The sequence below is a fragment of the Canis aureus genome, chromosome 6, assembly GCF_053574225.1.
Source record: "Canis aureus isolate CA01 chromosome 6, VMU_Caureus_v.1.0, whole genome shotgun sequence".
Lineage (NCBI taxonomy): Eukaryota > Metazoa > Chordata > Mammalia > Carnivora > Canidae > Canis > Canis aureus.
In genome coordinates, this window is record NC_135616.1 from 1,987,537 (window position 1) to 2,010,590 (window position 23,054).

The following is a 23,054-nucleotide window of genomic DNA, read 5'->3' on the forward strand; positions in this document are numbered from 1 at the left end:
GCTTGGCCACAAGATGGTGAATGGTCTGTGGATACACCAGGCTAAGCCACGGTTTACAGCAGGCAGAATTGTGCCGATGGCTTGGGCCCTGCTGCATTTTGGGAATGTTACGAGGGAATGATTGCCTCATAGAAATAAGCCAAGAGTTTCCAGCTGGGAACAGGAACAGTGAGGGCTCAAGAGAAGGGAGCTGGGGAGAATGAGGCTCGCCCCCCATCCTCTGTGGTTCTGAGCAGGCCATCCCACAGCAGTGGGCCCTCAGAGCCAAATAGGCCACAACCTCCAAACCTAAGAAATCCACACACACCCCCCTTTCTGGTTATGCAGGATCTGCACAGTCCCACGCAGGCCCACTGGAATGACCCCAGGTGTACCTGTCTACGCCCAGGAGGCGACAGGCAAGGCAACCTGTCTATGCCAAAGGCCTGTTGTTTCCTGGAACCTTCTGGGTAGGAGGGACTGCAAGTTTTCCTGGGACCCAAGCAAAGGTCCAATAATGCACTCTGAGTTTGGAGCTCAACAGACTTGAGTGGAAATGGTCAGTGGCCACAAGAGCACTGTTCCCAGAGCTAGACCCGAGCCCTCACCACATCCTGCTCCTACCTAGCTCTGTGACGAGTACACACCTGGAAGTGAGGTTGGCCCCTCCTGCTAGCCCACTTCCCCACCCCTCAACCCCAACAAACCCTCCGGACACTCCGCTCTGTGTACAGCAGCCTATCTCTGAGGCAAGGACCAGCCCTCCCTTGATTTAGGCCATAAGTAAAATGGTAATAATGTTGCTCAATTCCCTTAGTTCCCAAGTGTGAACACTTTCTGGAAGCAGGAGAGCCATCCACATTCCTGTGGTTGCTGCCAGAACAGACCCTCAACACTGGCTTCTCTTCCCAAACTTGACAACAAAAGAAGAGATGCCCTTATAAAGATTGAACAGAACTCTATAAACTCTGGAAGTTAGTCAGCAAAAGAAATTCCAAACTGGGAAACCAAGGACTCTCAGAGGGGCTGTGACTGGGTGTGGGGAGAAGCCTCCAGAAATGTAAGCAAAACCCAGTGCATGAGTGTAAGCTTCTCCTAGGGAGAGGATAGATTTTTTTTGCAACCCCTCCGACCCCAAATCATGTCTGCATCCTACACCTTCTGTTCTCACCAGAACATTCACTATTATAGGGAAATCACAGGAAAGGGGAGATAGCTCGGCGTTCAGGGTGCTTTAGCACAGAGGCTGCCCGGGTCACAGATGGCCTCGCTGCCGGGTGCCATGAGGGGCACCAGGAATCATCGCCTGTTCTCCTGGCCTGCCTGGCCCCCACTGTCCTCCCTCACTTCTGGGACTACCCAGATAGGAGACGCACAAACCCACAAGGGTCGGGTGGGGTTGGCTCAGGTTGCTCTCCAGGTGTGATAGGTGCTACAAACCCGTTCTTCAGGCTTCTGCCCGAAGCTCCTTATGTACTTAACTGGGTGTCTTGGGCTAGGAGTCCCCTGTTGTGCCCCAGGCTTGCTGGGAATGCAATTATATTAAGATGTAAGAAAAGTGATTTTTGGCTCTCTGCTCCTCCCCATTCGACAGACAGCCGCATCTTCTGGTGCAGTGCCAGCCGCGTCCCCGAGACACGATGGTGAAGTTCGGAGTGAACGGATTTGGCCATATTGGGCGCCTGGTCACCAGGGCTGCTTTTAACTCTGGCCAAGTGGATATTGTCGCCATCAATGATCCCTTCATTGATCTCAACTACATGTGTGCATGTTCCAGTATGATTCTACCCATGGCAAATTCCACGGCACAGTCAAGGCTGAGAACGGGAAACTTGTCATCAATGGGAAGTCCATCTCCATCTTCCAGGAGCGAGATCCCGCCAACATCAAATGGGGTGATGCTGGTGCTGAGTATGTTGTGGAGTCCACTGGGGTCTTCACCACCATGGAGATGGCTGGAGCTCATTTGAAGGGCGGGGCCAAGAGGGTCATCATCTCTGCTCCTTCTGCTGATGCCCCCATGTTTGTGATGGGCATGAACCACGAGAAGTATGAGAACTCCCTCAAGATTGTCAGCAATGCCTCCTGCACCACCAACTGCTTGGCTCCTCTAGCCAAAGTCATCCATGACCACTTTGGCATCGTGGAGGGCCTCATGACCACTGTCCATGCCATCACTGCCACCCAGAAGACCGTGGACGGCCCCTCTGGGAAACTGTGGCGTGACGGCCGAGGGGCTGCCCAGAACATCAGCCCTGCTTCCACTGTCGCCATCAAGGCTGTGGGCAAGGTCATCCCTGAGCTGAACGGGAAGCTCACTGGCATGGCCTTCTGTGTCCCCACCCCCAATGTGTCAGTTGTGGATCTGACCTGCCACCTGGAGAAAGCTGCCAAATATGATGACATCAAGAAAGTAGTGAAGCAGGCATCGGAGGGCCCCCTCAAGGGCATCCTGGGCTACACTGAGGACCAGGTTGTCTCCTGTGACTTCAAGAGTGACACCCACTCTTCCACCTTCGACGCCGGGGCTGGCATTGCCCTCAATGACCTTTTCGTCAAGCTCATTTCCTGGTATGACAATGAATTCGGCTACAGCAACCGGGTGGTGGACCTCATGGTCCACATGGCCTCCAAGGAGTAAGAGCTTCCTGGACCACCAGCCCCAGCAAGAACAAGAGGAAGAGAGAAGCCCTCAGCTGCTGGGGAGTCCCTGCCCCAACTTAATCTCCCAACACACTGAGAATATCCTGACCTCCAATTTACATCCTAGACCCCGAGGAAGGGGAGGGGCTTGGGGAGCCCTACCTTGTCATGTACCATCAATAAAGTATACTGTGCCCAGCCAAAAAAAAAAAAAAAAAGTGATTTTTATTTTATCAGCATTATGATTACTGCTGCAAAGGAAGACAAATCCAGGGTAAGAGTAAGCAGCCCCTGGGACTGGACCCCTCACAACCATTTGGGGGAATAAAAAAGGAGCTGAATGCTGAGAACAGTCACGGTTTAAAAAACCAAAAAGATCTTCACACCCACTGTCCCTCATCAGGGTCCAGCTTGTTTCTGTCCCTTTTTATTTCTTTTCTTAATTTCCAGTATTACCCGTGTTTTGTTTTTCTTATTCGACACATTTCTTTACCCAGGATCATCTTAAATGACTAAACCTCGATTCCAGTGTCAGCCCTGAGAGGCTCGCCTTCATTTCGGGGACAGAAACTCTCCTCCTGGTGAGTAGATGCCGTCATCTTCTGATTACCTACACAGCGCGCTGGAAGCAGCCCTGCCTGGGAGCCAGGCTTTCTGGATTCTACTTCCACTCAGTTTTGGGTGGGCTACGTGCCAGAGCAGCTCACCCCTTCTGGGCCTCAGTTTCCCTATCTGCAGAAGCAGGGGCCAGCTTGGGAGACCTAGAAACCACAGCACTAAGTTTGCAACGTCACTCTGTGCTGTTCTTGCCAATGTCACGCTGCCTTCCCAGCGCCACCTCCTGACATCTTCTGGATGTGCTTGTGGTTTGTGGCAATGCTGCACAAATGCTTAGTGACTGAGGATCACGTTCAGGGGAGGTGCTGCTCTTATGAGGACCCACGGGGCCAGAGAGGCAACAATATCAGTAACAGCAGTCAGCATTCTAAGTGCATCACACGGACTAACCCACCTGGACTTCTCCCTCACCACCTGGGAGGTGCACTTCTGGGACAGTCCCCAGTTCAGAGGAGGAAACTGAGGCACTGAGCAGTTATGAAGGAGCCACTAATAAGCTGGTCAGAGTGTGGACTCCAGAGTGCACATCTGCAGGCACTCTGCCATACTAGCCAGGGGTCTTACCCAGGCCCTGCCACCTGCCTCAGTCAAGCGCTCCCGCCTTAACCTGGGGAGCTCATCCTTGAGGGTCTAGAGGTGGTCAGTTCACTAAAATCCAGGGAAACCTCATTGTAGCCAATATGGCAGTAGTTGCATTCTCCCATCCGACCTCTGGGGCGCCTCGCTTGGCTTCCATCTCTGAAATGCTAGGCTCCAGGCCCACCAGCTGTGTGGAGTACAGGAGGTAGTAAAGCAAAGAGCAGCAGTAGACCCCTGCCCCGGGTCATGGGGCTCATCAGGTCTGGCTTCCCTCTCAGTGACACCAGCCACTCTCACCTGTCCTTCCTGCTGCCCATCAACGCTCCCGGGGAGATCTGCATTCTGGAGGCTCCAGCTGTGTTACTGGAGTGCTGCTGAAGCTAACAAGGGGTTTCCTAGGGATGTGGATTCACTGAGCCTGCCTCTTTTCATTTACCTCCTGTCACAAGGAGCCCCTGATGCTGAGCAAGGGGCCTGGTCAGACAGCAAACGTCACACGTGAGCCTGGGCCAGACCCCTTCCCGTCACCTCCTCCAGGCACACTTACTGGCAGGTGGTGCTTACCTGTTTGTCTGGCAGACCCCATGATAAGCCTCAATGGCATCTTCCTGGTCCACGTGCTTTTCACTGTTAGGCCAGCTTGTTCTCGCATTAATGCTTGGCTCCTAGAAGGTCCCAGATTAAAATTAAACTCTTGCAACATCAACAACTGTCATGAAAGGACTTGATAGACTTTATATGGAAACAAGCTTTTGCAGGAGGTGAGGGAGTGGGGGTGGGCCCAGGGCGGCCCAGTCAGTTCAGGGTTTGACTCTTGATGGCAGCTCAGGTCTTGATCTCAGGGTGGCGAGTTGAAGTCCCACCTTGGGCTCCATGCTGGACAAGACTACTTAAAAACAAACAACCTTCTGCCAAGGTTTTAGGGAAAAACAAAGGCCTAGGATGACCTCAGATAGTAACAATTAAACCCAAGCAGGAAGGGGACTTTCACAGGCACAGAATGACAAGGCTTGGCTGCAAAAGGCCCCAAGTGTGGGGTAGTGAGAGGGAAGAGGACAGTGACAGTGTCTCTGGAGGTGGCAGTGCCCCAAATCTGAAGGACAGGGTGATAATCTGTCCCAGCATGGATCCCCCACACCCATGACTGTCTTATCCCCCCACACCATTCCTGGCCATTACCAGAGTGACCCGGGTGGCCTCTGTGCCCTCCCTCCCACTCCCCAATCTGTCCCAGAAGGTGAAAATACTAGGAACAAATGCTAAGCCGGCCTTGCCACCCTGGGAGGGCTGAGAGGAAAGACTCTCTACCTGAGAATAGAAGTAAACAGCAAGGCACAAAACATGGGGTGAAAAACCAGGCCAAAGGGACTGCTCAGGCCATGGCCCTTGTTTCTAATTCTGTCCTTTGTTCTCTTTGAACACATTCATATTGAGTAACTTCAGAAGATTCCAGAAACTTGCCAGTAAAGTCTGCCATGAAGGGTCATGGTGAGAGGCTGGCAAATATCTTGCCTTGTCTTTATGCGAGGCCCTAGAGCAAGAGCGGCTACCCTTTTAGGTTTAAGGTTCTCGGGGGTAAAGAAGATACATCAACAAAATAGCACATCTACCGCCCGGTGTCACCCCCTCACAGCCCAGCGCTCCGTTCCGTGTGGTTACCGTGCTCCTGCCAGTGAGTCGGCGCTGGTCAGCACTGACGATCTGTGTCCTCAGGATGAGCACCTCCTCCTTGCGAACCTCAAGCTCCTCGTTGGCCAGCTTGAGCTGGTTCAGCAGCAGGCTATAGCCGTCTGGGGAGCAGTGGGAGGAGTTGTCCTGTGTGGCTTGGTCGGCCACGGCTTTCCTCAACTCGTTCAGGTCGTTCTTCAGCTTCTTGTTCTCTGACTCTAGCTCCTGCCTCTGGAAGACAGCCCAAGCCGCACACTCCATGGCTCCTTGGACCTGGGGTTCTCGCCCCAGGAGCCTTCCCCCCGCACCCTCCTGAATCAACCCACCCTGCCCTCCCATTAAGCTAAGAGCAACCTTCTCATTGTAAGAGTAACAGCAACAGCAAAAGTTCTGGCTGGCAAGAAGCCCATAGTTAAAACTGGACTTGAACCCACAGCCCTATTGTTGGTGTGAAGCACTTCCCTTGAGGCCTCTATGAGAGCAGGCCCCGAAGTCCTGAGGCGATCAATAGTGTGCGTATTTCGAGTGTATCCAGCCATGAAACCCATCCTGTGCAAACGCCAGGTTAATTTTAAACAACACATTTTAACTCCAGACTTTCTAAAACCTTAATACATGAATGTACTTTGTGACTTTCCAAGAGAGCACAAGGACTGCAGGATGTCCTGAACTTACTTCTCTAGAGAGCACCCCTCCCACCCCTATTCTAAGGAGCACTGTGTGGACCAAGATTTTGGGGGATGCCAGGAACACGCTCTTGTTGTTCTGGTCACATAGAAAGACACCAGCTGCAAGTGCCAGCAGGAGAAAAACTGCCTGCGTACAGACTCAAAAATACCATTAAAGTCCAACTTTTTTTTAATATTTATTTATGAGTGGAGAGGTTGAGGGAGAGAAAGCAGCAGACTAGTTGATAAGTTTATATAAATTTATTACCCCCTGGGTAATTAGCTGGGCTAAACCATCAGCCTAATGATTTGCTCAGGGTCGGCAGCTGAAGAATGCTATGAGGAAGGTCCCTACCACCCACCCACCCACCCCCCTCTCCCGTGGAGTTTTGAAGCTTTTAAGTATCACATGAGAAAAATAAGTCTAGTCAACAATTCCCTGGACCCTGAGATCATGACCTGAGTGAAAAGCAGATGCTCAACCAACTGGGCTCCCCAGGAGCCCTGAGATTCAACTTTAGAATGTATTTTAAGTTATCTGGGTATGATATCTAACTTTGTGTTTGACAAAGGGAGACCATGTAAAGTTTGATAATCTTATATATAATGCTCTTAGGGCCTTGCAATATACGGGATTCAAAATCCACCCTCCACCCACCCCCCCCCCCAAAAAAAAACCACCCTACAAGGTGGATAAGTGGGGACTGGTTGCACATTTATCACAGAAGCCACAGGACCACAAAACTGGGAGACCATGTAAATAATCTCACACGATGAGATGAGCACCGGGGGTTGTATATTGGCAAACTGAATTTAAATAAAAGTAGGAAAAAATAAATAAAAAATAAACACCGTCTTTGTTTTCTGAGCGAGGACACTGAGGATGGAGCAGAGAAGGCACACATGAATTCAGAGGTTCTATTGGGACGAGTGCCCCGGGCTCCCCACGCCCGGTCCAGGAGTCCCACCTTCTGACCCCACTGCATAAGTCTGGCCCTCCTCAAGCATTTGAGCATCCTGTGCAGGTGTGAGGGCCCTGAGCACCACCCCCGCCCCCGCCGCCTACCTCCAGGGCACACGCATGAGCCTGCAGCCCAATACCCCAACGCTGTGCCTCCGCACCTCCGTGCACTAGAGAAGGATCCCACCCATTGATAAAATTCCGGTCAGGGAATTCAGTTTCAGCAAAAATCACTACACATTGAGGGGTCCTCCCGGGGGAGCCTCATCTCACCCTGTACTTGGGGGCAGGTTTGTCAAATGCAGTTTGGGAAGGGTCGGGTTAGAGAAGACAGCCTAGCAGCCCCGTGTGTAGACTCGTCACCTGCTTAGATCTTTCCTGCGCAGGCAGGGTCCACGCTTTGGGTGGGCACAGCAAGTTCCCGCTCTCCCTGCCCAGAAAGCAAAGGCCCACTGACTATACAGGTTGCCCAGGCTTCTGGTCCAAATGCCCCGTTTTCATCACCTCCCTCATGGTCAGGGTCTAAGTTAGAAGCACGGCACCAGCCTCCACAGCGGGGTCTCCCAGGCCAGCTTCTGTGACAAGGAGCACAAGTGAAGTCAGGCTTCACCGGAGACAATGGGGGAAACCGGGTCTTGAAACCTGAGAGCCCTGGCCCAAGGGCGCAGAGCCATTACGGAGCTTCAGGACCTTGGGACAAGTGTGTGCCAGCCCCATGCTGGCACTGGAGGAGACGACGTAGCCTGTGGGAATGGCCTGCGGGACAGCATGCAGCATCCTCCCAGGAGGCAGCTGGATGCAGGGGGAGCTTTTGACTGGATTTAATGGTGGGAGACCTGGAGGCGGCACTTTGCCCCCAGACCAGAGCAGTGGTTCTCAAGGTTGAAGGGGTAACAGAAACCTCGAGAAGGCAACTAAAAACAGACTGTGACACGGCAGGTCTGGGCCAAGGCTGAGAATTTGCATTTCCAGTGCATCTGCAGCAATGCCGGCCTTAGACCCCTCTTGGAGACCTGCTGGGCTAGACCATCAGCCTAATGACTTGCTCAGGGTCGGCAGCTGAAGAATGCTATGAGGAAGGTCCCTACCACCCACCCACCCACCCCCCTCTCCCATGGAGTTTTGAAGCTTTTAAGTATCACATGAAAAAAATAAGTCTAGTCAATAATTCAGAAAGGAGAACCCTCATGAGGCACCCACTTCTGTGGCTCTAGTGGTTCAAAAAGCCGCAGGCAGGATTCAGGGCTGTTCTCCTGGGGCAATGCAGCTGCTCCCAGAATTATCTGTGGTCCCACAATTGGAACCACACGGGCCCGGCAGACTGGATGCACAGGTGCCCGGGAATGGGAGCAGGCAGTAGGAGTGCCCCGATGCCCCCTTTTCCGTGCACCCTTCCTGGCCCCGGGCCTGGTGCTCCTCACTGCAGTCAATGTGGGCCTGCTTGCCCTGGAGCCTGAGGCCTTCCACCCTGTGACCTCGCCAGCTCTCACTGAGCCAGCACTGGGCACGTGGGGACATCCCTCTGCCTTACATCTCTCCGTGCAGGTCTAGATCATTGTTGAAAGTGGATTCGTCCCCGACTGGCCACATGTTACCGGAAGTGAAACCGTATCACATAGGTTAAGATGCAGGTGACATCAGAACAAATACATATTTGGTTCTGGCCCCAGTTCCCGGTGCAGAGCTTCACAAACTCCTCTAACTCTTAGTGATAGAAGTCAGAGGAATGTCTTTTGTTATATTTGGGCCCAGGGCTGGATTCACACCTCAGGAGTTCTAAACCCTTGGCATTTCCTCCCAATAGGGATCTTAAGTCTTCACAAGCCCCTTCAGCCCCACCTGGTTTATGGGGAAGAGAATGGGGGCCAGCTACCTGAGATCAGAGCACTGGAGCTTATAGCCCCTTTCACCAACTCCCCGAAAGGGGAAGAGGAGGGCTGGAGGTTTAGCTAAACATCAATGGCCAACGATTGTATCGCTGGTGCCTGTGTAATGGAATCTCCATAAAACCCTAAGCAGGGGCTTCAAAGGACTTGAGGTTGATGAGCACGTGGAGGTGCAGGGAGAGTGCGTTCCTGGAGAGGTGTGCAGTCTCAGGGCCCCCTTCCCCTTTCTTCCCTCTGGCTATTGCTCAGTTGCAACCTTTATAATAAATCAATAACAGTCAATAAAAATGCTCTGCTGGGTTCTAACATTAGAATGGAGGAGGGGGTTATGGGAATTCCCAACTTGTAGCCAAGTTGGACAGAAGTGTGGGTGACCTGGGACCCACCAATATGACTGGCATCTGAAGTGGTGACAGTCTTGTGGGCCCGAGACCCTAGCAGGGTGTCTGTGTGCTCTCTAGGTACTTGGTACCAAAGTTGAACCAAATCGTGGGACACCTAGCTGTGTCTCCTAGTGGATAGATTCCAGTGCCCTGGAGTGAGCACATGCTGTGTCCTCATCCCAAAGATGAAGAAACTAAGGGGGTATCATGTGTTGACAGCTCCACTTGTGAACAGACTCCGTCATCCATCCTCCATGGTGGGAATGCAGGGAGTTCAAGGAACTTGCCCACCAACCGTCTTACCTTCAGACTATTGTAGGCCAGATCTGCATCCTGGTCCACATCTAGGTCATTCTTTGCTTGTTCCACCTGCATAGACAGAGGGTCAGAGGATGAGCCCGGACTAGAGGCAGCTGCTCCATGGGAGTATTTCCAACCACAGGCCACATGCTTGTTTCGCTCTTGTGCAAGTGCCTGCACTCCCCACTTCCTGTGTCCACTTCCCTCCCACCCCCAAAACACAGCTCACTGCTCTGGCCACCAGGAAGCTCTCCATGAATAACCCCTCCTGCCTGCCTGCCCTCACTCCCTAACTTTATCCATATGATCTTGTGCATACGAATATGTACACACTGTGTTGGGGGTTGAATTATGTCCCCACAAAAGAGATGTTGGAATCCTAACTCCTGGGTACCTGTGAACGTAACCAAATTTAAAATGGGGTCTTGGCAGATCAAACCCAATCACGAGGAGTCATTAGGACAGGCCCTAATGGTACCCTTGCAAGAAGAGAGTTCTCTTGCACACACACACAGGCACACACACAGAGGAATGCCACGTGAAAATGGAGGCTGAGACTGGAGTCATGTGGAGCCACGTCAGGGGTCTTCCAGCAACACCAGACACTCAGAGAGATGCATGGAATAGATTCCCCAAAAGCTTTAAGGGAGCACGGTTCTGCTGAAACCTTAAACCAAAATTTAAGTTTCTCATTCTCTCCCCAATGAGAGGATAAATTTGTTGTCTGAGTCATCCCGTTTGTGGGACTTTGTTTCAGCAGCTGAGGAAACTAGCTCCTAACACTGTGTACTTATTAAGAAGGTCAATCTCTAATCACGTTATTGAGGACATTAGTTATTTTTAGGTTTTTGGGGATGTGTGTGCACACGTATATTGTGTTTTCCCAGCTGCTCCCTCAGTGTCACCCTACAGAGGAGAGTCCGGCAGCTGGCCCATGGTGCTCGGCGACCACTGTCTGACAGTAAGCACCGAGGGATGTGGACGGCAACAGCTGTCACACTAGCCCATCAGGATTCAGGGAACCAAGGACTCCTGTAACTATGTGGCAGCTACTGGACTTCAAATGTCAGTAAGAAGGGGCAGGAAAACCTTCATAGATGGGGTGCTTGGGGTGATTTCAATCTGTGGGTGACGGTCCTTGAAGAACATGGGTTTTGGAGCTAAAACCTGACTGCGCTTCATTAGATCATCTACAGCGTCTACAATCTTCCATCCAAGGCAAAGCCACTTTGCTATGCGTGGGTCCAGTGTATCCAGGTAGAGACGGGGGCGTCAGGGGATGCCTCCCGCAGACACTCCCAGATTCAGGGCAGCTGCACTGACCACACGGCTTGCTGCCCTATAAGCTGCCGCCCAGGTCCCTGTCTCTGCCCTCCCTCTGGCACCAGCAGCAGTCCCAGTCAGCTCTTTACTTGCTGCCGCAGGGGGAGGCCAGCCAGGAGCGTGGACGTGCCACGTGGCCACAGACAACTGTGCAGTACATTTGTTCTGGGCAGAGATCACCTACAGGCTGGGGGCCACCCTAAGGTGGACTGGCAGTTACATTGCCAAGTGGGCAGCCAGCTGGAACCACCCTGGCGGCAAAGGTGACTTTGCCAGGCCCAGGGAAAGGGAGCTAGATGGACAGGAAGTTAAATACAGGGACAGCCTGGCTATCCCTCTCATGCTGATGGCACATCCTACAGACTTCTCTGCCCTCCTCCTCCCATGATGGCTTCTCCGTATCACTGAGACCCCAGGTCTCGTCTCTCCAGAGCAAAGACCCAGGTGGCTCAGGATGTCTCTTGGGACCAAGGGCAGATCCAACAATGGGATCTCTGCAAGCTTAGTTTCAGGACGCTGCTAGAGGGTTTCCACACCTTCCATATCCTGCCCCACTCTTGCCTTTCTTATGAAACTCTGTCAAAAACAAGATTTTTCTTAAATATACATTGAGGCCTGGGGGCAAGCCCATAGTTATAACTCTTGATCAGCGATTATTTTTAAAGAAAGGGATAGTTTTTTTTCCCTTTAATATTAAACAAAGAACAGAGCCAAGATTTCAAGATCATTCAGCAATTCTCTGGTGGGAACCCTAAAGAGTGAACATGCAGTGGTAGCTGGGTGGGCTGGGGACTTCTCTGTCAGGTGCTGTTTGGTGTCTTCGACGTGGCATTTGGTACATTTGTTCTGTGCTCGCCTGGCAGGGCAGCTTTTCTTCTAACGGGCCAAGCCTTTTGTAAACCTAAACCTTTCACTCTCTGCTCTGAATCTAATCCACCTGCAAGACTTAAGTCCACCAACGAGACTTACCTCCCCACCTAGTGTTCAGGAGAACCACCAAGAATATTCTAGCAACACAGACCACAGTCTACACCACAGTTGAAGGCAGAGGGAAGCCAGGTGTTACTGACAGGAATCGGTGAGTAGAGGCAGAGGCAGTGGGAAGGGGGTGGAACCCATGACAGGCAAACCAGGCCTGGTCACAGAGCGAAGGCCTTGACAAACCCACCATGAGGTCAGCCGATGTCATGACCCACGTGAGAATTGGCTTCCTGCCCCGTTAGACGTGGTCCTTGTACCTCCCAAATACAGCACGTGGCTCTGACGTCCTTATCTCTGCCAACGGCCGTGGGCACTGTCCATTCCAACAGCACCAGTTGGTACCCGATGCGGCACATGCCTCTATTTTTAACCTGTATTGCTCCTGGTCTTCCCAGCCTGGGTCATTTCTCAATGAAAACTAGGGAGTTTTCTGACATTTTTATTTCCTCTCATTTCATAAACATGCTGAATACGGACTCTGGGCCTGGCCCTAGCAGAGTGCTGAGCAGGTCCCTGACAGAGACAGAGATTGTCCAGAGATGCTAAGGAGACCCAAGATTCTGGTAGCCATCAGGGCTGAGGCCAGGTAGAAATCATGGGATGGAAGGGTGAGCGACCGCATGCCCGGTCCACCCTACCTGGTGGAGCTAAACTCAAGCCCGTGCCAGCTTCCAAGGAAGGGGCAAGCGCCCTTCTTCACTGATATTTGACTTAGATTTATACTTGAATCGCATATCCCATCCTCTTTGCGACAGGTGGCAGTGCCATAGGCTCGTCCCTGGCTTACTATCTGGAAATCCCTTGCCCTGGGGGTGCTTGGGATAGCCTCCCCACCGGCCACCTGGGGTGGTGTGGGGGCTTCTGTAGGCTGAGAAGACTCGACAGGACACCAACATGAAGAGCAGCTTTTCTCTGAAACCCAGCCCCCGCCTAACCCCAGGGGTCACAGCCTGTCGTGGGAGCCCCGGGAGGAATGTGCCGAGGTGTCCACTACCAGCACCCTGGGGCTGCTCTGCAGGCTCGCAGCCCCGGCACGCACCTGGACTCTCCTGCTGTCCTGCTGCTCCCTCTTCTCCAGCTGCACCTGCAGTTTCTTCCTCTCCTGCTCAAGCTCCCGCACCCTCTTCTGCAGCTTCAGGAAGACCATCATGTCCATGGCCGCCTTTTCCAGGCCAACGTCCTTCAGGGGGAACACAGAAAGCCAGGAAGGGGTTTTCAGAAGCATCCGTGCCTTAAGGGACATGCAGCAGCTCACAGCCTGCCTTGCTATCAGCTGCCTGTCTTCTCTCTCCGCCCAGACATTGGTCTACGCCCCAGAGGCAAAGCCAGTGCCAACCAACCCTCTGTTCTCATTGTGAAGTTGGCACTCCAGGCTCATTTTCTGTCTAGATAACATCTGAGTCTTGGCCATTTATATTCCTGTGAGAGCCACTTAAGACAACCACTCCTACATTCCAAGAATAGATAAAGACTCAGCCATTTTATTTGGAATTTAAAAGAGCTCGCTTATGGAAGTGGTCTTCTACCAGAGCAATTGTACACCTCGGGCTTTGACGCTTCGCGACGAAGACTCCACATGGTTACAATCCCCACAAACTGCTATTAAACATCACTCCATTGCACGTTGAAACAGAACGAGCACTTGCCTGCCACAGAACCCGTGTATTCCACAGATCTTAGAGCATCAGTTTCCCAGACCTCTCCCTCTGGACTCGTGCCTGGGTTTGCCCTGAGTCCCGTTGTGTGTAGGTGTGCATGTGTGAATGTGTGTATCTACACAAGCATATCTATGTGGACTTTTAAAGTATGTGCATAGACATGGGTGGCAACATAACTTGGTTCGGTTAGCACTTCACGAGTGTTCCTCGTAGCCAGCACCATGCTGGCTGCCCTAATCTCAAGAACCAGCCTTGGCCTCCTTGGAGAATGAGGTCCACAGATGGAAGTGCTTAGATCTGTGCAGAAAAGGCCACAGATACGTGTCGGTGGCATGTCTGGGGCTGAAGTGGCTTCAGCCTTGAACCTCCGGGACCCAGATGGAAGGGGTTACAATGATAAAACCAAAGGCCTTAAGCCAGCAGGTGTGAGGCACTTCCTGGGTGCTCGAGGCCAGCAGCAGGCCACACGGACCTGTATGGCAGACCGCCTTCTGATCCCAAACACCTCCTTTTCTGTCCTTCCCCATCTTTACTGTGGCCCTCCCATCATACTTCTCACACTTAATAATGTTTGTGGTTGTATCACAAACTCTTCTCATCACCTGATCATTGCCCAGCCCTGTACCAGGCAAGCCCCATGAGGGCAGGGGCAGCCTCTGGCTTGGTGACCACTTCTCCAGGACTCACTCCACAGTGTCTGCCACAAAGACGTGTCAAAGCACATTTGTTTTTATGACTGTCTCTCCTCTGTGTCTCTCCTGTGCTTCATGAGGTTTTATCTGCTTGTGATTTTCCTCTTCTCAAATGCCAGAGGAAAGATTATGTCCGTGGACCTTTGGCAAAACCACACACAGGTTACAAAGTCCACTGTGTAGTACAGTATTTAGAGACAAAGATGTAGTCATGCAGCAGACATTTGTGGTTCCATATATTCCAAATAATTGCTGAGTTTAATCCAGCTTCTCAGGGAAAAAAAAATCTTCTTGCATATTTATGGATACTCTATATGTGCTGTGATACTAAATGGGAATGATAATTTCTATTTTAGTGACTGCCGTTCCTTTTTTTTTAATGAGAGAGAGAGGGAGGAGCAGAGGGAGAGGCGAGGAGAGAGAGAGAGTGAGCGAGAGAGAGAGAATCTAAGTAGACCCCATGCCCAGAGTGGAGCTGGAGTCAGCGCTCCATCTCAATGCCCTGAGATCATGACCTGAGCCAAAATCACAAGTAGGACCGATTGACTGAGCCCCCCAGGCTCCCCGAAGCTGTTCCTTCTCAAGCCACTCGTTTTACCTCTCTACAATAGGTTCTCAATTTTATAAGAGTGAGCACCAGTGATCTATCTTCTTCTTCTCTTTCTGGATAGGAGGCAAGGTGAACAGTAATATATACTTTGCACAATAACTGTTGACTCCCAGCTATTGTGAGTCCACTGCAGTCCACGTGACCCCTTTGTGAGGAAGCAGCCCCTGGGCACACTGATCACTGCCAACCAGTAGAGGATGTCTCTACACGGCTGGTAAACCTCAAGTAGCTCCACTCCCTCTTGGGAGCACAGGCAGCAGCCGGGAGCCTGCCTTACTCACCTCCACCTGTTGGAGGGCATCCTCCGTGTCTCCCACCTCGGATGTGGAGATGGAGGGGTAGTTGGAGTCAGATTCCAAGCTACTTTGGTTTGATGGGTTCCGCCTGTGGCCTGGGGTTTGCTGTTGAAGGAGAAAAATGTGAGTCCTCATCATGAACTAAGGTTAATGGGAAATACTCCCTTCCAAAGGTCAGTAGATCCTAGAATTGGGCCGTCTGCCTCATTTGTCAACAAGAACAGGTGTCATTGTTTCTGGGAACAAGGGCTAAATGGAGTTATTCTCACAAAAACTTCACTGACACAGTTCTTACTGTCATCTGTCCAACAGAAGGACAATGAGAAGGGAACTCCACAGCAGGACTGAGTTCCCTAATGAGTTTCCTAATGAGACCCAAATTCCTAACACTTTGGCCAATGTCTCTGAAAGGTCCTAGGGAAACAGCACGTACCTCCCTGAAAGTACCCAGAGCCCGTCCTGTCATTGGTCCTCCCCTGCCCTTGAGAAGAATGTTGCAAACGCGCCACTAATGGCCCCACACTTCAACGTGTGCTCCACCAATTTCATGGAATAGGAAGCATATTAGAAATAGAGGTTACCATTTATACCATTCATTTAAAAATACTTTTATTCCCCCTTGCATATGATTTGGCTTTGAGAGTAAAAACTCATCTTGGTCAGAAAATGCTGTATTTATATATGTTCCTATTTAGTATCTCTTCCTGGTTTCTATGCAATTAACTTATCAATCTTGTTTGAAGATGCATTTCTGGAGGGAACATTTATGTGGGATGATAAAGAATGACAAATGCAGAAATAGGACGTTTTTATGTATATTGTGTTTCATCAAAGCCTGGGAGAAATGATTGACCCTGTGGGTCTTTCTGCAGTACACACTGGGGAGGCAGAGCTCAGAATACTTCCCACGGTTTCAAAAGTTTTCCCAGAACAGGTAACAAGACAGTTACACCTGGGTGGAATTCTCCTTAAGCTCCTGAGATCTTTATAAGCCCCTGAAATTGTAAAAGGAGCCACCCCTGGGAAGGCTCATCCAGCCCCATTACTTCCTAGGTGAAAGCTATGGGCAGGAGTGGCAAGAGGAGGTGCTGGAAAGACCACTTCCCCCCACAGATCCATAGCACATCACCGTGTCGGGCACTGCCCTCCTTGCCTTGATGATGGTCATCTCATCCCGAAGGTTGTCGTATCTCTGCTCCAAGCGCGAATATTCCTTCACAAGGTTCTGGTACCGGGAGCGTTCCTCCTCCAGCTCTTTCTCCATCAGGAGATTCTCCTTGACAGAGTTTTGGGCAAATTCATCTGCAAAGCAAGCACACTATAAGCTGTAGTTTTGCTTTCTGAGTGGATTCTCTTCCCGGGTATTGACTCACACTTTCTGATTCATCTTTTTAAAGGGTTTCCCATGACTAGCTCCTCCCGTGGACACCTGATGAGCTTATCCAGCAACCTCACCCACCGCAGAGCAAAGGGAAGCTAGTTATGGTGGCTTAAATCTTGAGGAGGAAAGCCCACCCTGCTTCTGGGGAAGACAGGCTACATGACAGTCCCTCACCTAACCCACCAACTTGTCTCCTGCGGCACCTGTCATGGGAACCACTGGCAATGCCCCGGGGAAGAAGCCAGGTTTTGTTTCCCAGATTTGTTCTGATTTCCCAATCTTCCATGTTCTGAAGTGTAAGGAGATTGAAGGAGAGAAGGCAAGCAGATCACACGGGATGGGCTTCCCCCCACCAGAACAGAATTATTTATACCAGTAGAAGGAAATAATTATTACGGGGAAATTAAAAAGTGTCAGTTTTTGTCAAGATTTTACGCTGGGCAGGACCATGCACTCGGGTGGTTCCATCCTCCCATGGAATGCGGGAAAGACCTAGGGATGGGAGGAGGGGAGTGATTTGTTTAAGGAACACACAGAGCCAGGCAAGGACTGGGGTCTGTGGACAGCCACAGCTCCTCCTTGGCCACATGGCACATGGAGGTTGACAGTGGTGCAGGTCTGCTGGGATCTGACCCATGATGTTCTCTTTGGTAAACATTAATGGATGGCCAGTGGGCCAGTAGAAGAAACCACAAGACATACTAAGGATGTGAGAGTCTACAGACGGCAGTTATGACAGCCCCTAGGTGCTCACGTGTCGAGCACCACGCTAAGCCCTTCACGCAGCTGACGTCTGGACTTTTATGTCCATTCTACAGATGAAGAAACTGAGGACTATAGTCATTGAGGGCAAAGCCAGGCAGTAGCATTTGGTTGTCATTCTTCAAGTGCAGGTCCCTGGACTCCAAATCTCATGCACGTTGTCCATTATGTGTCTCACCGCATTCAACTCTTAAAACCAAGAGTCATAGTAGTGTCGTAAAGACCATCTATTAAGGCCTTTCTCCAATGTACCATCTTGACGACGTTCTCACTAGGAGTGTTTGAGGGGGCGATCGGCACAGAAAGGAAACTGAACTCCAAAATGAAAAAACCAAGCACTTTGGTACTCACCTTTCGCTTGGCACAGGATTTGGTTGTTAAGCTGCTCTTTCTCATCTTTTAAGAGAGCATTTTCTTGCTCCAGGACTGCAACTTGCTGAAAGGGAGAGCAACGGGAGAAAATGTTTGCACCGTGAAGGTAGGCAAAGGAAAGGCTCCATTTCTGGGGTCTGAAGTTCAGCTGGTGGTGTTTAAATGCTCTTTTTAAAGAAAATCAAGTCAGCCCAAACTGCTGTCATTTCAAGGTAAGAACTGTTACACTGAAAGAAAAATCCCATTAAAAGAAGACAGAAGAGCTCATCCCTCTTCATGGTCTTCCAGTGGCCACAAAAACCTCATGCAAAGTCTGCACCACGCTCACATGCCATGTGCAGGGAACGACACCAACAGGCTTTCACTGACTGTATGTGGCTGCTTGTCTTGGTAAACTTTGAGCCCTCAAATCTGAGTGTCACCAAGGCTCACAATGAAGGATTATCTCCAGCCTTCATCTCACTTGCCCTCGCCTGTCTCCCTGGACCCAGCACAGTTCAGGTGCCACAGAACGAGGGCCACTTCTGCTTGTTCAGCTTCTGACAAGGCCTCCAAAGGAAGCATGAAGTGAGTGTTACTGAAAATGGCACAAAAAGAAAACAACAATCAAAGAAACAATTCTGGTCTGCCCAGAGGAAGAAGAATTAGAACAGTGTGTGGCAAGCTTTCTAAAAAATGAAAATCTTTGGCTATTCCATATTAGAGTACATATCTGTGCCAATTTAAAAATGTGACAATTCAGATGTGTTCTAAGAGAATTAGAAATTATTAGTTGTCATAAAGGAGAATGAGAAAGGGGTCTATATCTTTTGTAACATGGGAGTTTGCCTCTGCACTCTCTGGACCCCCTGGACACTCGTTTTGCAGGAGGCCACCGAGGCCATTTCCCCACCAACATTGTGTCCCTGCCTTTGTGACAAAGGTAAGGAGGTGAGCATTGCAGAAACCAGACGGGAAGAGGAGAGGAACATGTGCCCCGGGCCCTTAATTCAGGCATCCAGACTTGAGTCCCACTTCTCTGAGGCTCTCTGACCCACCACCAAGTCAGCACAGGATGGCCCCTGCAATCACATCATGAAGCACAGCACCTCTGGCCCAAGGCAAAGACACTAAGCTTCACAGCCACGGTTCTCTGGCTCTTGGGAAACTTGACACTTACCTCACAGGGCTGCTTTCAGGATTAAATGAGATGATGTATGTGGAGTAAGAGCAGCAGGCACAGCCTAGACCTGCTGACCAATATTTATAGGTGGTTCTACAACATTACCTTCACTGGGCACTAAGTAGAAACAGACTTTTAAAATTATTCCACCACTTAGCAAAAACTTGAAAACATCTATTCTGCATAGGTTATTTCACAAGACAGGAGAGAAGGGAATGCTGGCTCAGTTCCCTCTATGAGGCTAGGAATGTCCTGATTCCAGAAGCAGATAAAGGCAGATAAAGGCATCACAAGAAAGCCAAAGACTGCTATCCTCTGTGTACACAGATGCAAAACCCCTTAATGACATGCTACCAAATGTTCATGATAAAAACACTCAATGAACTAGGAATAATAGGTGGGGCCTTCCTCGACCTGATAAAGGGCATCTGTGAACACCCACAACATCAGGCTCTGGGGCCAAACACCGAATACCAATTGCACCCATAGGACAAACAAGGCTGTCTCTTCTCACACCAAAACCATTCAACGTTGTGCTGTTGAGATTCCAGCCAGGGCAATTAGAGAAGAAAAACAATTCAGAGGAAAGAAGAGTCTAATACATGGCTGAGACAACTGGGTTTCCACATACAAAATAAAATTGGACTCCTACCTCACACCATATAGAAAAATAAGCTAAAAACGTATCAAAGACCTAAACATAAGAGTTAAAATTATAAAACTCTTGGAAGAGAACATAGAAGCAAATTTCTGTGATGTTGGGTTAGTCAAAGGTTTTTAATACATCAAAAGTATATGCAACCAAAGAAAAAAATAGTTTAAGTTGTACATCATCCAAACTAAACATTTTTGTGCTTCAAAGGATACTCTCAAAAGGAAAGCGCAACCCACAGTATGAGAGTAAATGTTCATAAATTACTTATCTGATAGGGGACTTGGATGCTGAATATATAGAGTATTTACAACTCAAAAAAAATAAATCCAATCAATAAATAGAAAAAAAAATTGAACAGATGCTTCTTTATATGGCCAACAAGCTCACAAGATGTTCAACATCATTAGGGAAATGTAAACCAAGACCACAATGATTTATCACCTCATGTGTACTATGATAGTTATAATTTAAAAAAGACAATTACAGGGATCCCTGGGTGGCTCAGTGGTTTAGCGCTTGCCTTTGGCCCAGGGCATGATCCTGGAGTCCCAGGATCGATTCCCACATCGGGCTCCCTGCATGGAGCCTGCTTCTCCCTCCTCCTGTGTCTCTGCCTCTCTCTCTCTCTCTCTCTCTATCTCTATCATAAATAAATAAATAAATTTTTTTTTTAAAAAGACAATTACAAATGTTAGTGAGGACGTGGAGAAATCAGATTTCTCATATGCTGATGAAACAAACCAATGCAGCAGCTTTGCAAGTCCCTTGAACGTTACATTTTAACCCAAGATCAACAAATTCCTAGGTTTGCAAGAGGACTGATAAAATATGGTTATGTTCACATGACAAAATACTGTTTAGCAATAAGAAGCAATAAAGTACTAATCTACGTTACAACATGGATGAATCTGGAAGACACGATATGTGAAAAAGGCCAGTCACAAAAGTCACACGCAGTACAGTTCCATTCGTAGTAAATATCCAGAATAGGCACATCTAGAGGCAGAGAGCAGGTTAGTGGTTTTGCCTAAGGCTGGGACTGGGATGGGAATGGGGCAGGGGGAACGTGGTGTGACTGTTAACAGATACAGAGGCTGCTTTTTTTTTGGGGGGGGGAGGGGTGACAAAAATATTTAGAAATTACACAATGTGGTAGTTGCAAAACTTTTTTTTCTAAGTCACTGAATTGTATGTTTTAAACAGGTAAACTCTAGTATGTGAATTATATTCAATAAAGCTCCTAAATAACCATTCCACAAATACACCAACCTGCTGAGCACAATACCCTGTGTTCAATGTGTTAAAGGATAAAAAGAGGGGCCTAAGGCAGGCTCCCAGGTTTGGGTGTGAGTCTTCCCCATAGGTTCACCTCCGAGACCAGCAGGTGGCTCCCAGTTCAAGGCCTCACTTCCGGCTATTTGGGTCATTTCCTAATCCCCCTGGAAGGGGGGGGCACCACTGCCAGCCTGCATCCAACGAGTCCCGAGTCCCGGAGGGGACAGGGGGCTGAGGCGAGAAGACGACTTCCTGGGACCACCTCCTGGGAGATCCCTTGTGGACCCACCTGCACTCCTGTCAGGGAAGCACCTTTGATCTCTGCCAGAGCCCCGAGACTGTGAAGGGCAGAAAGCAGCCCCGGGGACGCCGGATCTGGGGCAGACACCTTCCCCCACGGCTAAGTTCCCAGGATTCTTGAGTCTGGTCAAGGTCAGCCTCCGGAGCTGGGGTCCAAGTGCAGCTCCCCAGTGCTCAGCATCGTGTGAGAAGGCTTGGGAGAGAATTCCAACAAGACGGGTCCAGGACTGAGGTCCACCTGCCCCCTGCTCCCCAGGGAGGCAGTGACCCCTCCACCCCCAGGCACCTCGCTGCTCAGGGACTGACGGACCCACACGGGGCTTGCACTCCAAGGCTCCACAGGGAGAGTTGCAGATACACGGTACCACCCAGGCTCCAGCCCGCTCTGACTCTCTCCCCAGCAGCCCTGACACAGTCCCACGTCATGTCCTGGCTCAGACTTTTCAACAGCCTTCAAGATGCGGCTCCAAATCACAACCTTCTGGGAAACCATCCCTTCTCCACCACACGGTGTTGCTGCTTCTCATTCTCTACGTTCGGTGGCCTCAATCTCTAGTGGCCTCAATCACCCAAGCTCCCCGGGGGTGTCACACTCAGAGTTCCTGGGACAAGCTCATGAGCAGTGTGGGGTCACCCTGGCAGCAACCTGGCTACCCTGCAGGGCCCTTGCCTGCCGTGCAGGTGATAAACCCCATGGTGGACACTCAGGCCGAGGGGCACCCTCTGCCTCCCTGCGGGCCTCAGATGAGAAAAGGCTGGTAAAATGGTATGTGCCAGGCACTGGTAGCACTGAGCTGCTGACACCAACAAGTTAGTGCGTATGACACTGGACGCAACTAATGAATGACCGCGGAGACTGTGGCCCAGTGCAGTGGGCAGGGCCAGGTAGAGAGCGCAGCAGCAGTGCTGTGACAGCTGCACCTACCACGCTCACACTCGTGCTTGCCCCAGGGCTGACACCAGACAAAGCCATTGCCCACCTACCAGATACTTCCCAACACGACTCTGCCAGGAGCTGGGGACGCAAAACACCCTGCATTCCAGGCAGCTGGCTCTGAGTGCATCCCCTCACGGGCGCAAGAGACAGGTACACAGCAGCAGCAAACCCGTGAGGCCCGCACCAATTCCTCCAGGCTGGGCTCCAGGCCTTGGCACTACTGCTGCACTCGGCCGGGTAATTCCTCATCATCAGCAGGGACTGCTGGCCCCTTCTCACGAGATGCCAGTCACACTGCTCCCACCACATAGCTGTGACCCCCAAAGGGTCTCCGGACATGCCCAAAAGTTCCTTGTAGGCAAAACTGCCTGTTGTTGAGAATGGCTGCTGGGAGGACATGGAGCATGAACAGAGCTAACGAGGGACGGATGGGGGCTCTGCGAGGTCCCAGGGCAGTGGGCTGCATCAAGCAGATGTGTGGATTCGTCGGCAGCCTGGGAGCTCTGGGTGGAGGAGGACCCGGTGCAGAGGGGGAGCAGGACAGCTGTGCGGTGGTACGTGGGGTGCGGAAACAGGACCCAGAAAGGACAAGGCTGGGGACAAGGAGAATTGGAGAAATGGCTTTACCCCCTCTGTCCTTGGGTGAACTCCACTGCACACACCTCCCTGAATATGGGCTGCGGGGGGCCCAGCTTCTTCCCGCCCTCGGCTTTCCACCTAAGCATTGCCCTGTTCCCCCTGCTGAGCTCTCCGCTCCCTTCACCGGGGTTTCTCCTCTTGGTGTCCAGGCTCCCTTGCTGCTCCACCCCCCCCAACAGCACTGACAGTTGGTGGCCACCGTTGTGCGATGGGACACAACATGCCCAGCCAGCAGGATGGGCCTGCCGCTGCCACTGAGGCTGGACCTGCCACGTCTATCCCTGGAGTGTGCTCTGTGATCACGTAGCTCCACGGAGGTCACCGTG

General features: G+C 50.9%; 1 protein-coding gene and 1 pseudogene across 2 annotated transcripts in view; one reads left to right on the forward strand and one right to left on the reverse strand.

Moving 5' to 3' along the window:
* MYO5B (myosin VB) overlaps window positions 1-23,054 on the reverse strand; it is a 332,937-nt gene that overhangs the window by 24,112 nt on the left and 285,771 nt on the right. For both annotated transcript variants that reach the window (XM_077899806.1, XM_077899805.1), the window contains exons 23-29: window positions 17,740-17,824; window positions 16,399-16,547; window positions 15,231-15,350; window positions 13,029-13,169; window positions 9,689-9,754; window positions 5,479-5,718; window positions 4,384-4,484 (exon numbers count right to left, since the gene is read on the reverse strand). In XM_077899806.1, the coding sequence (XP_077755932.1) occupies window positions 4,384-4,484; window positions 5,479-5,718; window positions 9,689-9,754; window positions 13,029-13,169; window positions 15,231-15,350; window positions 16,399-16,547; window positions 17,740-17,824 (902 nt within the window). The remainder of the gene's footprint in view (window positions 1-4,383; window positions 4,485-5,478; window positions 5,719-9,688; window positions 9,755-13,028; window positions 13,170-15,230; window positions 15,351-16,398; window positions 16,548-17,739; window positions 17,825-23,054) is intronic.
* Window positions 1,557-2,811, forward strand: LOC144315391 (glyceraldehyde-3-phosphate dehydrogenase pseudogene; annotated as a pseudogene).